We start from the raw sequence: 15,785 nt of genomic DNA on the forward strand, positions 1-15,785 counted from the left end.
CACCAGGAGGCAGATGTTCCAACTGGTAGGTTAGCTTGCTGCTGGGGTCTGGCCAATCAGGACTGAGTGAAATGGGCCAAACATGCCCTGGAGCCCTCCTGCAGTCCCAGGTTGGCCAACCTCCCGCATCCCTCCCCGGCCCTGATTGTGGTGGGTGGGTAGGAGGTAATCAACCAAAGACCATCCTATATAATAAAAGGCTAATATGCAAATCGACCAAACAGTGGACCGACCGGTCACTATGATGCACACTGACCACCAGGGGGCAGACGCTCAATGCAGGAGCTGCCTCCTGGTGGTCAGTGCACTCCCATGGGGGGAGCACTATTCAGCCAGAAGCCAAGCTCATGGCTGGTGAGCACAGCTATGATGGCAGGAGCCTCTCCCACCTCCACGGCAGTGCTAAGGATGTCCGACTGACAGCTTAGGCCTGCTCCCTTGGACATCCCTTGAGGGCTCCTGGACTGCGAGAGGGTGCAGGCCGGGCTGAGGGCCCCCGCCCAAGTGCACAAATTTCATGCACTGGGCCTCTAGTAGTTTAATAAAATTATATGGGTTTCAAATGTACAATTTCATAAAAATTTTGTATGTTGCATTGTATGTTTACCATCCTAAGTCAAATCATCTTCCATCATCATATATTTGAATTGCTTTACCCTTCACAACCTCCTGCCCCACTTCCCTCTAGTAGCCACCAAACTGTTTTCTGTCTATGAGTTTTTGTTTGTCTTATTTGTTTATTTTTGCTTTTAGTTTTATATTCCACATATGAGTGAAAGCATATGGCTCTTGACTTTTTCTGTCTGACTTATTTTGCTTAGCATGATATTTCTAACAATCCATCTATGTTGTCAGAAATGGCTGTATTTCACCTTATGACTAAGTAATTAGTATTCCATTGTATTAATGTACACATCTTCTTTATCCAATCATCTAACAAAGGACACTTCAGTTGTTTCCACGTGTTGGACACCATGAGTAATGCTGCAATGAACATAGGAGTGCATATATCTTTGTGGATAAATGTTTTCAATATTGGGGGGCAGACACCCAGAAGACAATTTGCTAGGTCATATGGTAACTCTATTCTTAATTTTTGAGGAAACTTCATACTGTTTTTCATAGTGGCTGTACCAGTTTACATTCCCACCAGCAGTTAATAGGGGTTCCTTTTTCTCCACAACTTCTCCAATACTTGTTATTACTTGTCTTATTGTTAATAGCCACTCTAACAGGGGTAAGATGGAGTTGAGCATCTTTCATATATCTGTTGGCCATTCATATGTCTTCTTGGGAGAGGTTTCTGTTCAGGTTCTTTGCTGATTTTTTTAAAAGGGAATGTTTGTCTTTTTGTTGTTGAGTTGTAAGTGTTCCTTTTATATTTTGGATACTAAACCCTTGTCAGAGCTATTGTTTGCAAATATCTTCTCCCATTTGGTTGTTTATCTTGTTGTTTTGTTGATGGCTTCTTTTGCAGGACAGAAGCTTTTTAGTTTGATATAGTTTCATTCATTTATTTTTGCTTTTACTTCCTTGCCTTTGAGGTCAAATTAATAAAATACTCTGTAAGACCAAGGTCCATATGTTTCATACTGATGTTTTCTATCGTTTCAGGTCTTATATTTAGGTCTTTGATCAATTTTGACTTAATTTTTGTGTGTGGTGACAAATAGCAGTCTAGTTTTATTATTTTTCATTTGGCTTTCCAATTTTCCCAGCACCACCTATTGAAGACCCTTTCATTTCTCCATTGTATTTTTTTCTCCTCTGTCAAACATTTTTTTGTCCATATACCTGTGGGTTATTTCTGAGCCTTCAATTCTGATACACTGTTATGTGTGTCTGTTTTCTGTCAATATTATGCTGTTTTGTTATTGTTGCTTTATAGTATAATTTTGAATCAGGGAGTATTATACCTCATGCTTTGTTATTTTTTTCTAGGATTGCTTTATCTATTTGGGGTCTTTTGTGGTCTCATACAAATCTGATGATTGTTGGAGACCGGGTGTAAGCTGACACGGTCCTTACACCTGAAGGGGCTAGCAAGGCTGGGACCCTTACCCACACAGTTTTCCCAGACTTGTTTGAATGGTGGTTATCAGTAGAATGAGAGCAACCTTTGTAGAATGAGAACAGCCTTTCATGGCTTACCAAGAAGTCTGTAACTATTTACTGAGATTTGCTGAACCGAGAATTTGTCCTTCTGCTCTGTCTCTCCCTTAGTGATTAAGAGGAACAAAGAATACATTCCTCTTGACAGACCTCCTATTCAGTGTTTTGTGTATAAAAGGCATTGCGTGGTTAATAAACTTGCTACAGTTCCTCGATTGACCTGTAGTCCTCCCGATCCCGCTCTCCTGTCTTTCTTTCTTTTCTCAATTCCCACCTCCCTACCTCAGCCCGGTTCAACCTGTCAGGCTGGCCCTGACAGATGATTTTTTTGTTCTATTTCTTTAAAAAATGCCATTGATATTTTGAAGGTGATTGCACTAAATCTGTATATTGCTTTGGGTAATATGGCCATGTTAACTGTATTGATTCTTCCCACCCATGAACACAACATATCTTTTCATTTATTTGTGTCTTCAATTTCTTTTCATAATGTCTTGCAGTTTTAAGTTCATTATTATTTTTTGTTGTAGTTGCAAACAAATTATATTTTTATTTATTTTTTCTTAAATTTCATTGTTAGTATATAGGAATGCAATAGATTTTTGAACATTGATTGTGTATCACGCAACTTTACTGTATTTGTTTATTATTTCTAATAGTGTTTTTTTTTTTAGGAGGGGGGAGTCTTTAGGATTTTCTGTATAAAGAATCATGTTATTTGCAAAGGTGACAATGTCACTTTTTGCTTCCAATTTGAATGCCTTTTAGGTCTTTCTCTTGCCTGATTGCTCTAGCTAGGATTCCCAGTATTGTGTTGAATAATAGGAATGAGAGTGGACATCCTTAACTTATTCCTGATCTCAGAAACAAAATTTTCACCATTGAATATATTATTAGCTGAGGGTTTATTATGGTGATATACTTTTCTTCTATACACATTTTATTGAGAGTTTTAACCATAAATGGGTATTGTATCTTGTCAGATGCTGTTTTTGCACCTATTGGTATGATCACATGGTTTTTATGCTTTATTTTGTTAATGTGGTGTGTGACATTGACCAACTTGCACATGTTGAACCATCCCTGTGCCCCCCTGGAATGAACGCTGCTTTATTGTTTTGTTTAGGATTTTTGCATCTATATTCATCAGAGATATTAGTCTGTAGTTTTCTTTTTATGTGTTATCCTTGTCAGGTTTCATGGTTATATTGACTATAAAATGTTTTGGGAACTATTGCCTCTTCTTCAATTTTTTTGGAAGAGAGTGAGAAGGTTAGGCATCAAATTTTCTTTGAATGTTTGGTAGAATTCAATATTGAAGCCATCTGGTTCTGGACATTTACATTTTGGGAGGTCTTTGATGGTTGTTTCAATTTCCTCACTGTTGATTGATTTATTTAGACTTTTCATATCTTCATGATTCAGTCCAGAAAGATTATATATTTTTAATAACTTGTCCATTCTTAGGGTTATTTAATGTGGTGGCATATTAAGTATTTCACAGTATTCTTGTATGACCCTTTGTATTTTTGTGATGTCCATCATAATTTCTCCTCTTTCATTTCTAATTATTTATATTTGAGTTTTTTTCTTTTTTCCTTAGTGAGTCTAGCCAGAAGTTGTCAATTTTATTAATCTTATCAAAGTACTGACTCTTTATTACATTAATTTTGTATTGTCTTATCGTTCTCTATTTCTTTTTATTCTGCTCTAATTTTTATTATTTACTTTCTTCTGACTTTGAGATAATTTTTTTCTTCTTTTACTAGGTTTTTAAAATGTAATGTTAGGTTGTTTTTAGGGGGGGATTTTTTATTGTTTACTGAGATAGGCCTGTAATAGTATAATGGTATTACCACTTTTGCTGCATACAAAACGTTTTGATATTTCATATTGTCATTCTCATTTTTCTCTATATATTTTAACCTCTCCTTTTATTTCTTCTTTGATTCACTTGTTTTGTAGTAGCATGTTGCTTAATCTCCACATACTTGTGGTTTTCCCCACATTCTTTTTGCAGTTGATTTCCAATATCAAAGCATTGTGGTCAGAGAATATTGCTTGGTATGATTTCAATCTTCTTAAATTGTTGAGGCTAGTTCTGTGGCCCAACATATGACTAACCTTAAGAATGTTCCGTGCACACTAGAGAAGAATGTGTAAGCTGGTTTTGTAGGATGAAAGGCTCTGTAATGTCAATTATGTCCATTTGGTCTAATGTGTCATTTAAGGCCATTATTTCCTTATTGATTTTCTGCTTGAATGATCTATCCAAAGCTGTCAATGTGGTATATAGGCTCCCAACTATGATTGTGTTTTTTTCAGTTTCTTCCTATAGTTCTGTGAGTACTTGCTTTATATATTTCGGTGCTCCCTGATTGGGTACTTGAGCCACTTTCAAATGTTGGCTATTCCAAATAAAACTGCAATGAACATAGGGTGCATATATTCTTTTAAATGGGTGTTTCAGTTTTCTTTGGATTCCAGAAATGGGATCGCTGGATCATAAGGCAGTTCCATTTTTAATATTTTGAGGTAACTCCATAATGTTTTCAAAGTGGCTGCACCAGTCTGCATGCCTACCAACAGTGCACTACGGTTCCCTTTTCTCCACATTCTCACCAGCTCTTGTTAATTTAGTGATGGTAGCCACTCTGATAGGTGTAAGGTGATATCACATTGTGGTTGAATTTGCAGCACTTTGATGATGAGTGGCATTGAGCAACTTTTCATAAATTTATTGGTCATCTATATGATCTCTTTGAAGAGGTATCTATTAAGATCCTTTGCCCATTTTTTAATTGTGTTGCTTGTCTTCTTGGTGTTGAATATCATATATAAGTCTTTTATATATCTTAGAAATTAACCCCTTAACAGATGTATCATTGGCAAATATGTTCTTATACACAGTGGAAATTCTTTTCATTTTGTTGATGGTTTCTTTTGCTGAACAAAAGCTTTTTAGTTTGCTGTAGCCCCATTTGTTTGCTTTTTCCTTTGCTTTGTTTGCCTGAGGTGAATCAGAAAAATTTTGCTACAATAAATCTCTGAAATTTTGCTGCCTATGTTTTCTTCTAGGTTTTTTATGGTTTCCTGACTTACATTTATCCTTTAATCCGTTTTGAGTTTATTCTTTTCTATGGTATAAGTTGGTGGTCTGGTTTCATTTTTTTTCCATGTGTCTGTCCAATTTGCCCAACATTATTTATTGAAGAGACTGTCTTTACCCCATTGTATGTTCTTGCCTGCTTTGTCAAATATTGACTATGGAGGCATGAGTTTATTTCTGTGCTCTCTATTTTGTTCCATTGCTTTATATGCTTATTCTTGTGTGAATACCAAACTATTTGATTACTATGGCCTTGTAGTATAGTTTGATATCAGGCAGTGTGATACCCCCCAACATTGTTTTTCTTTCTCAAGGTTGCTGAGGCTACTTGGGTATTTTGTGATTCCACAAATATTTTTGGAATATTTATTCTAGATCTGTGAGATATGCTATTGGTATTTTAATAAGCATTTCATTAAATTTATAGATTGCTTTGGGTAGTATGGACAATTTAATGATGCTAATTTTTCCTACCCATGAACACAGTATATGCTTTCACTTATTTGTATCTCCCTCAATTTCTTGATTCAGTACCTTATAATTTTCTGAGTACAGGTTTTTTACCACCTTGGTTAAATGTATTCCTAGGTACTTTTTTTCCCTACAATAGTAAATGGGATTTGTTTCTTCATTTTTCTTTCAGATAATTTATTATTGGTATATAAACATGCCATTGATTTCTGAATATTAACTTTGTATCCTGCTACTTTGCTGAATTCATTTATTAGTTCTAGTAGTTGTTTGGTAGTATCTTTAGGATTTTTTTATATCCAATATCATGTTTTCAGCAAATAATTACAGTTTTAATTCCTCCTTTTTAATTTGGATGCCTTTCATTTATTTTTCTTTTCTGATTGCTGTGGCTAGGACTTCCAGTACTCTATTGAATAAGACTGATGAACGTGGAAATACTTTGTTGCCAATTTTAATGGAGACACTTTTATTTTCTGCCAATTGAGTATGTGGGTTTGTTATAGGGGCCTTTATTATGTTGAGGTAAAATCTCTGTATTATCACTTTGCTGAGTGTTTTTATCATAAATGGGTGCTGGATTTTTATCAAATGCTGTTCCTGCATGTATTGATATAATCATGTGATTTTTATCTTCCTTTGGTTTATGTGATATATCACAGTTATTGATTTGCAAATATTGTACTAACCTTGCATCCCCAGAATAAATCCCACTTGCTCATGGTGTAAATCTTTTTAATGTATTGCTGGATTTGGTTTGCTAATATTTTATTGAGGATTTTAGCGTTTATATTTATCAGGAATAATTTTCTTTCTTTGTAGTGTCTCTATCTGGTTTTGGAATTAGGGTAATGCTAGCCTCATACAAAGAGCTTGGAAGTATTCCTCCTCTTGAAATATTGGGAATAGTTTGAGAAGGCGAGGTGTTGCTTCTTCTTTGAATACTTGGTAAAGTTTGCCTGTGAAATCATCTAGTCCAGAACTTTTGTTTGCTGGGAGGATTTTGATTACTGTTTCAATTTCATTAGTTGTAATTGGTCTATTCATGTCTTCTGATTCTTTCTGACTCAGTTTTGGAAGATTGTGTGTTTCTAGGAAATTGTTCACTTTGCCCAGGTGTCCAATATTATGGCATATAGTTGTTCACAGTACTTTCATACAATCCTTTGTATTTCTGTGATGTCAGTTGTTATTTCTCCTCTTTCATTTCTATTTTTTTTTAATTTAGGTCCTCTCTTTTTTATTATGATAAGTTTTGTTAAATTTTCATCAATTGTATTTATCTTTTCAAAGAACTAGCTCTTGGTTTTATTGATCTTTTGTATTGTTCTTTTAGTTTCTATGTCATTTATTTCTGATATAATCTTCATTATTTTCTTTCTTTTACATACTCTGGGCTTTGTTGCGGTATTCTAGTTCTTTTGGGGGTGTGTGTAGATTATTTAATTGAGATTTTTCTTGCTTCATGAGGTAGGTCTGTAAAGCTATAAACTTTCATCTCAAGACTGCTTTCACTGTGTTCCATAGATTTTTGGTTATTGTGTGTTTATTTTCTTTTGTGTCCTGGTAACTTTTGATTTTTTCATTCTTCTCATTGTTAACCTATTCATTGCTTAGCAACATGTTATTTAGCCTAGATGTGTCTTAATGTTTTTCAGTTATTTTATTGTTATTGATTTCTAGTGTTATTGATTTCATTGTGATCAGAAAAGAGACTTGATATTATTTTAATCTTCTTGAATATTTCAGATTTATTTTGTGTTCTAACATGTGATCTCTCTTTGAGAATGTTCCATGTGCACTTGAGAAAATGTACATTCACTGCTTTGGGATGAACTAATTTATAAATATAAGTTAAATCCATCTACTCCAGTATATTCTTTAAGTTCACCATTGCCTTGTTGATTTTTTTGTCTGGAATATCTATCCATTGATTTCAGTGGGGTGTTAAAATCTCCTACTATGAGATTTTATGTATTGCTGTCAATCTCTCCTCAAAGTCCACCAAGATTTTCTTTATATGTTTAGGTGCTCCTTTGTAGGTTACATGTATGTTTACAAGGGTTATATTCTCTTTTTGGATTGATTCCTTTAGTATTACACAGTGACCTTCTTTGTGTCTTGTAATGGTTTTTGTTTTGAAGCCTATTTTGTCTGATATAAGTAATGCTACCTCAGTTTATTTTTATTCCATTTTCATGGAATATTTATTTATATTCTTTCATTTTATGTCTGTGTGTACCTTTGATCTGAAGTGGGTCTCTTCTAGAGAGCATATATATGGGTCATATTTTCTTTTGTTTAGAGCATTTTATCCATTTATATTTTAGGTTACTGTTGCTAAGTACTCATTTATTGACATTTTATCCTTTATACCTGTGTGTATCTCTCTCTTTCTTTCTTTTTTCTTCTTCTTCTTAAAGCAGGGCCTTTAACATTTCTGGCAATTGTGGTTTGGTGGTAATGAACTCCTTTAGTTTTGTTTGTTTGTTTGTTTTGTGTGTTTTTTCTTTTTGCCTAGAAACATTTTATTTGCCTCCAGTTTTAAATTATAGCCTTGTTGGATGGAGTAGTCTTGTTTGTAGGTCCTTACTTTTCATTGCATTGAATATTTTATGCCAATCCCTTCTGGTTTGAGGTATTTTTGTTGAGAAATCAGCTGACAGCCTTGTAAGATGTCCCTTGTAAAAACATATCTATCATTAGCTTGCTGCTCTTAAGATTCTTTTTTTATCTTTAACCTTTCCTACTTTAATTATGATGTGTCTCAGTGTGCACCTCTTTGGGTTCATCTTAATTTAGAATCTCTGTGCTTCCTCAACTTGTGTGACTTTTTCTTCACCGAGATAGGGACATTTCAGCCATTATTTATCCAAAAAAGTTCTCAATCTTCTGCTCACTCTCTTCTCCTTCTGTTACTATGATGATACAGGTATCATTACACCTGATGTTGTCCCTTAGACTTCTCTTATTTTTTAAATCTCTCTTTTTTTATTGCTCAGCTTGGGTGCTTACTGTAAACTTATACTCTCACTGATTTGACCTTCTGCTTTATCTATCCTGCTATTGATTTCTTCCAGTGTATTCTTCATTTCAAATATTGTATTCTTCTTTTCTGACTAGTTCTTTTTTATGGTTTCTATATAATTTTTAATGCTTACTATCTCTTTGTTTAAGTTCTCAATGAGACTATACATTTTTTCACTAAGGTTCTTGAGCATCCTTGTAAATATTGTTTTAAACTCTGCATCTGCAATCTTGCCTGCTTCCATTTTATTTAATTCTTCTTCTGGAAATTTCTCTTGTTCTTTCATTTGGGGCATATGTCGTTGTCTGCCCATTTTGTCTGTGTATATTAGTTAGGTTAGCTATAACTCTTAAGTTTTTTATGTTGGCCATATTACGTAGGTGTCTTGTTGGGCTCAGTGGCACAATTTTCCAGATAACCTGAGCTCTATGCTCCAAGAATGTTGTAGTTGTGTCTTGATTGTCGTTGGCCCCTTTGTGGGTGGAGTTAACACCTCAGGCTGGCTGAGTGTAAGGATAAATCTTGATCGCTGTGTATGAGTCACTCTGCAGGAGCTGCCCTTGAGGGAGAGTTGTTCTCAGCAAGGCCTGGTGCTTGCTGGCATCCCCCTTTCAGTGTGCTGCTTATGTGACTAGTTGGATTGAGCTCTGGTGTGTTCTGAAGATCACCACTGGTTGTGTTGGCTCTGGGTCTGTTTGGGCAAGACTCAGGTACAGGTTGATTTCACACATTGTATTTAACTGGCCTTGGGTTACCTGTCTGGAGCTACATAGCTTTACGCTGTTTGTGGCTGCATCTACTTGGCCTTGGTGTGTGTAGGAAGGGCCAATCTGTGTCCGATAGTCAGTATCCTCCAGCTTAAATGTGGGTACAGTTCTATAAAAGGTCCTAGGCTCCCTGAGGTCAGCCTCCTCCTGTCAGCTACTCTTCCTCCCCCTGAGGTTGCCTGGTCTTCCTCTAGAGCCTTCTGAAGGAAGATTGTAGAGTGGGCTGTGGCTGGTCTCAATGCACAGACACTTCCACAGTTCATGATCTTGGTAGGGCAGGATGACCAGGGTAGAGAGAAAGGGCTAGTGGATCTCGTACTAGAGCATTGCACGGTTAAGCATTCAACAAAGGAAAAATGGCTCCTATTCCAAAGCCAAACCACTCAGTCTCTGCCAGAGTCTTTAACTCTAGCTCCCACAGGAGCCATATGTTCAGGTTGGCTCGGCCAGGCATTTGCTCTGTAGGAGCAAGCTCAGCAGGGCAGAGCCACCCTGACTAGGGAGGACAGATTTTTAAAAATCTCCAGTTGAGGGTGGTGCTGGCCAATCCTGCAGGAGGAGGTCAACCACTTTGTTCCGGTCCCAGACAACAGCATTTGAGGGACACACACTCTAAATGCCCCAGCTCCAAGCAGCAGACCCTTCCCCCTGTATAAGTGAGCTCAGCAGGGAATGGCCACTGGGACTTGGGAGGACAGATCCAAAGAATCTCCTGTGTGGGTTGGTGCTGGCAAGCCTGGGGGAGGACAGCAGGCACTTCTTCCCTTCCCAGGACAGCAAGGGCTGAGCTCACAGGGGAGGTAGAAGTTGCACACCCCACAGTCTGATTCCCAGACAAAAGTTTTTCTGAGTGATACTCTGGTAAAGTCCCAGCTCTGCTCAGTACTCTGATCTCTTTTCATGACTTAATGCACAGGGCAGGTCCACAGATTGGAAGGACAGGGCGAGTGATTCAACAAGTTAGAAGGGGGGGCGCTGGCTGTGTCCTCAAGGTGGGGAAGAATGGTCCTATTTCTAAAGTTACACAGTTCAATCACTGCCCATGTCTTTGCCAAGAGCTTCTTCAGAAAAAGAGCCCCAAAAGTCCTTGCTTAGTACAGCCAACAGGCATTTTTGCAGGACCTGAGCATGGCAGAGTGGTGTTGTCAGCAGTTAGAGGACCAGGCAGTGCGCTCCACAGGCTGGTGTTATAACAATAGGAGCGCTCAATCCTGGGAAGGTGGTATCTGGGTCTCTAGCAGACCCTCTTTTCTCCCAGGCAGCTGAATCTCCGCTTATTTTCACCACCTGTTTCTATGTGGGCTGCTCTTCCTGGTTTTGTTGCTCTGGATTATTGAGACTCCATGTTTCTGGGGGGAGGGAGTTTTGCAGCCAAAACATCTTTCTGGCTTCTTAGCCACTGCACATAGGTGTGGGGCTAGCCCTTTCCATGTTTCTGTCCTTCTTATCAGCCTCTAGTGGCTTCTTCTGTAAATCCTTTGTTATAATATTTCATTTCAGCTAGCTTCCAGTTGGTTATTCAGGTTGATGGCTCTATAATTTATCTGTAAATCCTGTTTGGGGCCAGGAGCAGGTGACTGTGGCTTCCATCTACTCTATAGCCATCTTTGACTCTCAAAAATATTTAAATTTATTTCAGTTGAAGAGAAATTGAAAAAAAATCTTGCTCATTGCTAACATTTCAAACAGTACAGACAACTTTAACCAGTTAACTGCCACTATATTTTTAATTTAATTAAAAAAAAAGGTCCCCTGCTTGCATCTATAGATGCTTATGGTGCACAAATGGTTAAACTGAAATAAATGAAAATTTTCCCTACAACCCTCAACTGCTGTGGTTAGAGATAACCACTGATGATAACATCTTAGATCTTTTCAGGAATTTTCTATGCACATATATGTGCATTTTTTTCACTTAGCCATTTATTTTAGTTAACTTTTCATTTCAACACACAAAGTGTTACTTGTTAATGACACTCTATCATATGGCTGAAACATTATTTATTCAGTTACCTATTGGATATTTCTAGAGTTTTTTAAAAAGTCTGTTATAAACATTTATCTTCAATTACCTCTGCATACTTATCCCATATTGATAGGGCATATTTCTAGCTGGAGCATTCTGGGTCAAAGCATATAACATTTTTATAGGTTTTTACTCAATTGCTATCCCCAAAGTGGACTTTAAATCAACACACAAAAAAATTAGTATCTAAACAGGCTTTTCACCCTTTAAAACTCACATTGAACTCCAAGATGTGAGTAATTTCTGTTTTGTGGGCATAAAATGGAAATTTGCCACAAATAAAAGATGAAAATTTTATTCTACATAAATGTTTTACTCCTGGGCAACACTTAGCATTGCTCACTTATATTTTCAAGTCAAAAACACATTACTTGTGTGTATTTTTCCATGGATTAAAAAAATGTACTAATGTTCAAAATAATGTATTTAACCAAAGATTTGTTCTGGACATTAACTCATGCTATTTCTTCCACTTGGAAAAACCACCTTACTTCAATCCTGCATGTTGATGTCTTACCTGCCCTTCATGGTTTAATTTAAATGGTACCTTCTCCATTTAAGTCATGTTTCCTTCCTCAGAATTCCTAGCACTCCTATTTAACACTTCACATTTTACATAATAAGTCCCTTATAAATGGTAGCTATTATTATCATTAGGTACTGAATATTTTCAGTTCTATAAATGTTCTGATTCTCCCCTGTTGTGCTTGCCTGCTCCAATGGATTGGTTTAGCTTAAACTGCATATTCAGTATTGTGATACTACATTTATTTTCTTTTAAAATAAATGAGCCTGGATTTACTTTTTACTAACAACTGAATAAAATCATATTTTTATCCTTAAGTTTTAGATTTCCTAGCACAGCTAAGTGTCTCTTTGGAATTCAGCTGATAAACACATTAACTTTAAAACTAAGAGGTAACTTTGAAACATACTGGTGAGAGTAACATGGATGTTATCATATTAATGGCCTTTGGAGGCAAGCTGGCATAGTTTACATGTCAACGAACCTATTTATAGAGCTGACTCCTTCTTTTAATGTCAACTGTAACGTTACACTTATTTTAGCCGCTGGATCTCGAATATCAGCCTTCCTAGTTGTATAGTTCTCTCTTATTTGATATCAGAGAGCCCAATGGAGCCTTCCGAAGCACCCAGTCAGATTAGCAAAGATAACTTTTTAGAAGTTCCTAATTTATCTGATTCTCTTTCTGAAGATGAAGAAGTTCAAGCTACTTTGAAACCTGGTTTCTCCCCTCAGCCTAGGAGACGAGGTTCTGACTCCTCTGAAGATATGTATCTGGACACTCCGTCTTCGGGTACAAGGAGAGTTTCATTTGCTGACACCTTTGGGTTCAATCTTGTATCTGTCAAAGAATTTGATTGCTGGGATTTACCGAATGTTTCAACCAATTTCAACCTAACAAAGGACATTTTCCACCAGGAAGAGTATGTTTTATCTCCACTGTTTGACTTGCCTTCTCCGGAAGATCTTATGCAGCAACTTCAAGTCCAGAAAGCGATATTGGAGTCAGCGGAGTATCTTCCCGGGTCTGCAAGTATAAAGGGCATTATTCGAGTTTTAAATATTTCTTTTGAGAAGTCAGTATATGTGAGAATGTCCTTGGATGACTGGAAGACACATTTTGACATTTTAGCAGAATATGTGCCAAATTCATGTGATGGAGAGACTGACCAGTTCTCCTTTAAGATTTCATTGGTTCCTCATTATCAAAAAGATGGCAGTAAAGTCGAGTTTTGTATACGTTATGAAACTTCCGTTGGTACATTTTGGTCAAATAATAATGGCACAAATTATGTGTTGGTTTATCAAAAGAAAGAACCAGAGCCAAAGCCTGTGAAACTTAAGGAAGAAGTTCCTAACAAGCAAATAAAAGGCTGCTTAAAAGTGAAACCAAGGTGAGAATATATCTTACATTCTTTGCTCTTTAAAATCTTAAAGTTTTTATGTCATTATTTCATGGGCTGTTAAGGGATTGCCGTTCTGTTTAAAAATATACTGCTTGTTATGTATGAAACAATGCTGTTAGGCCTTAACAAGGTCAATGCTATTTAGATAATAGCACTGTATTATCTCTCCTGCTAATATAAGAAAAAATAGGGTATAATTTAATAGTTGGAAGGGGGAATGCAATGTGTGTATCGCTTGCCTAATGAGATATAAATTCCTTCAGTTGAAACTATGGGATCCAGATTCTTAACATATGAAACTATTTGTCACTTAAAATCTATTTATTTTCAGCAGTTTTGAAATGCCTTTGTTTTACTTCAAAACATTTCTGATCAATATAAAAGTGTGTTGCAATGTACCTATGCTCAGAAATTTTTAGCCTTCCCCTAAAAGCTGCAACACATTTTTGTTTGGAGTGATACATTTTAAGTTAAATCATCAAAGCTATGATTTTCATAGTGAACTAAGAGCAACACATAAACATATGAATGATGTATGAATTACACATAAAACATCATAATATAATTATAATCCAATGTAACATGGAACACAGGTAGTATAAGTTAATAAAAGTAAATTGAGCAGAATTAAAATAAAAACAACTAGAAATATAAATATTCAGCTTTATAGATTAGAGATTTGGGCTGTGACTCCCTCATTAGTAACCTTGCTCTTTTATTAATATGCAAAAAAGAAAACTGGCATTCAGATCTCTTTATTGTAGAGCTGGGTAATTTCCATGACACTGGGTCAGTGGTAAAACACGGAGGAGGAGATAGACCTCTTCGCTGCGCAGTGTCCCACTGGGAAAGTCCGCAGTGCTCCCCCAGCCACAGGCAAATGTTGGATTGTCTTCTGGGTTGTCCAAAGATCAAATAACTGCGACAGAAATAGTATAATATGATGAAGAGGGGACCGCATTAAGGATTCTAAACAAAATTAAATAAAAACCTAAGATATGATGTGGGACATGTTTAACATCTTTGTGCTTTCATGTTCTGATCTAAATGTGTAATTCTAATGCATTAATGAACTAAATATAAAATAGATGGAAGCGATTAACCATATAAAATATTTCTAATTTCCTTATCCTTTAAAGTCATTTGAAAGATTAACTTACTCAACTTTGTGAATTATGCCAACTTTCTTAGTCTAAAGAAAACTTTCTCAGACTTTAACTGATGTTATTAAGAGAGAAATCATAATCTCTACATGTGCTGAAGTAATAATTTAGATGTTTATGAAATTACTCAGCAACATGTTAGCTATATAGAAAAAAGTAAGCTCAACACTATTTAACAAACTAATTTTTATACATAAACATTTATGTGTTAAATACCTTCAAATGAGATCGTCACCATGATATTTATTAAATGTGCTACAACTTGCTCTATAGAGGAAAGCAGATTTTAGAAAAGGCACATCCTTATTATCAAAGAGCTCATAAGAAAAGCAATGTTTGACTTGGGATTTTTGTGCAAGTTAAAGATAGAGTTTCAAAATGACAAGAAATACATGCTGAACTATGGTATATAGAAGGGATTTCTTTGATAAACCAAACTTTCATCTGCTATCAAAAACAAATGGGCACCTGATAGGCCTAATCTACCCCAGTCACCATATTATTGGAACTTCAAGTGTAAGATATGTACAGCTATATACTGGGTGGGGCAAAGGTAAGTTTACAGTTGTTTGTATGGAAAATAATAAAATAATTAATAAATAATAACATAAGAATAAACTCTGTGTTTCGTGTACTCACAACTGGAAACCTGCTTTTTTGCCCCAACCTGTATATATATCCATACACACATTTGTATTCAGAACAGTAATCATTGGATTCATAGGGGACACCATTCAAGTTTTTATTTATTTATCTATTTATCTTTATTGTTGAAAGTATTACAGATGTTTCCCTTTTTCCCCATTGACTCCCTCCCACCAACCACCAGGCCAACATTGCTTTGGGGGAAAACCTGAGAAGAACAAAACCACAAAATAGTCTGAAGGCATGTAAACTTTCTTAATGATTTATAAAAATGGGAAAAAAATCTCTCTCCTTCAAAACTACAAATACATTGAATGCACGTCTATAACTAACTTAGAAACCACCAACATCAACATCATTCCAGCCACGTTTTGAAAAGAAGCACTTGCCTCTGGAGGAGGCCTTCTGTGCTGTTTCAGTTCAACATGACTGTTTACACCTGGTTTATATGACACTCACGAGGAAGTGTACGAAGGAAAGCCTGACAGGTCCTTAGAAGAGAATGTCCCGTTACAGAATGTTTATACAGCTT

General features: G+C 36.2%; 1 protein-coding gene across 1 annotated transcript in view; it reads left to right on the top strand.

The window, feature by feature from the left end:
* The first annotated feature begins 12,623 nt into the window (after positions 1-12,623).
* Positions 12,624-15,785, top strand: part of PPP1R3A (protein phosphatase 1, regulatory subunit 3A) — a 48,076-nt gene continuing 44,914 nt past the window's right edge. Inside the window, exon 1 of the mRNA XM_005862263.2 lies at positions 12,624-13,433. Within this exon, the coding sequence (XP_005862325.1) occupies positions 12,649-13,433 (785 nt within the window). The 5' untranslated portion in view covers positions 12,624-12,648. The remainder of the gene's footprint in view (positions 13,434-15,785) is intronic.

The sequence above is a fragment of the Myotis brandtii genome, unplaced genomic scaffold, assembly GCF_000412655.1.
Source record: "Myotis brandtii unplaced genomic scaffold, ASM41265v1 scaffold162, whole genome shotgun sequence".
Taxonomy (NCBI): Eukaryota; Metazoa; Chordata; class Mammalia; order Chiroptera; family Vespertilionidae; genus Myotis; species Myotis brandtii.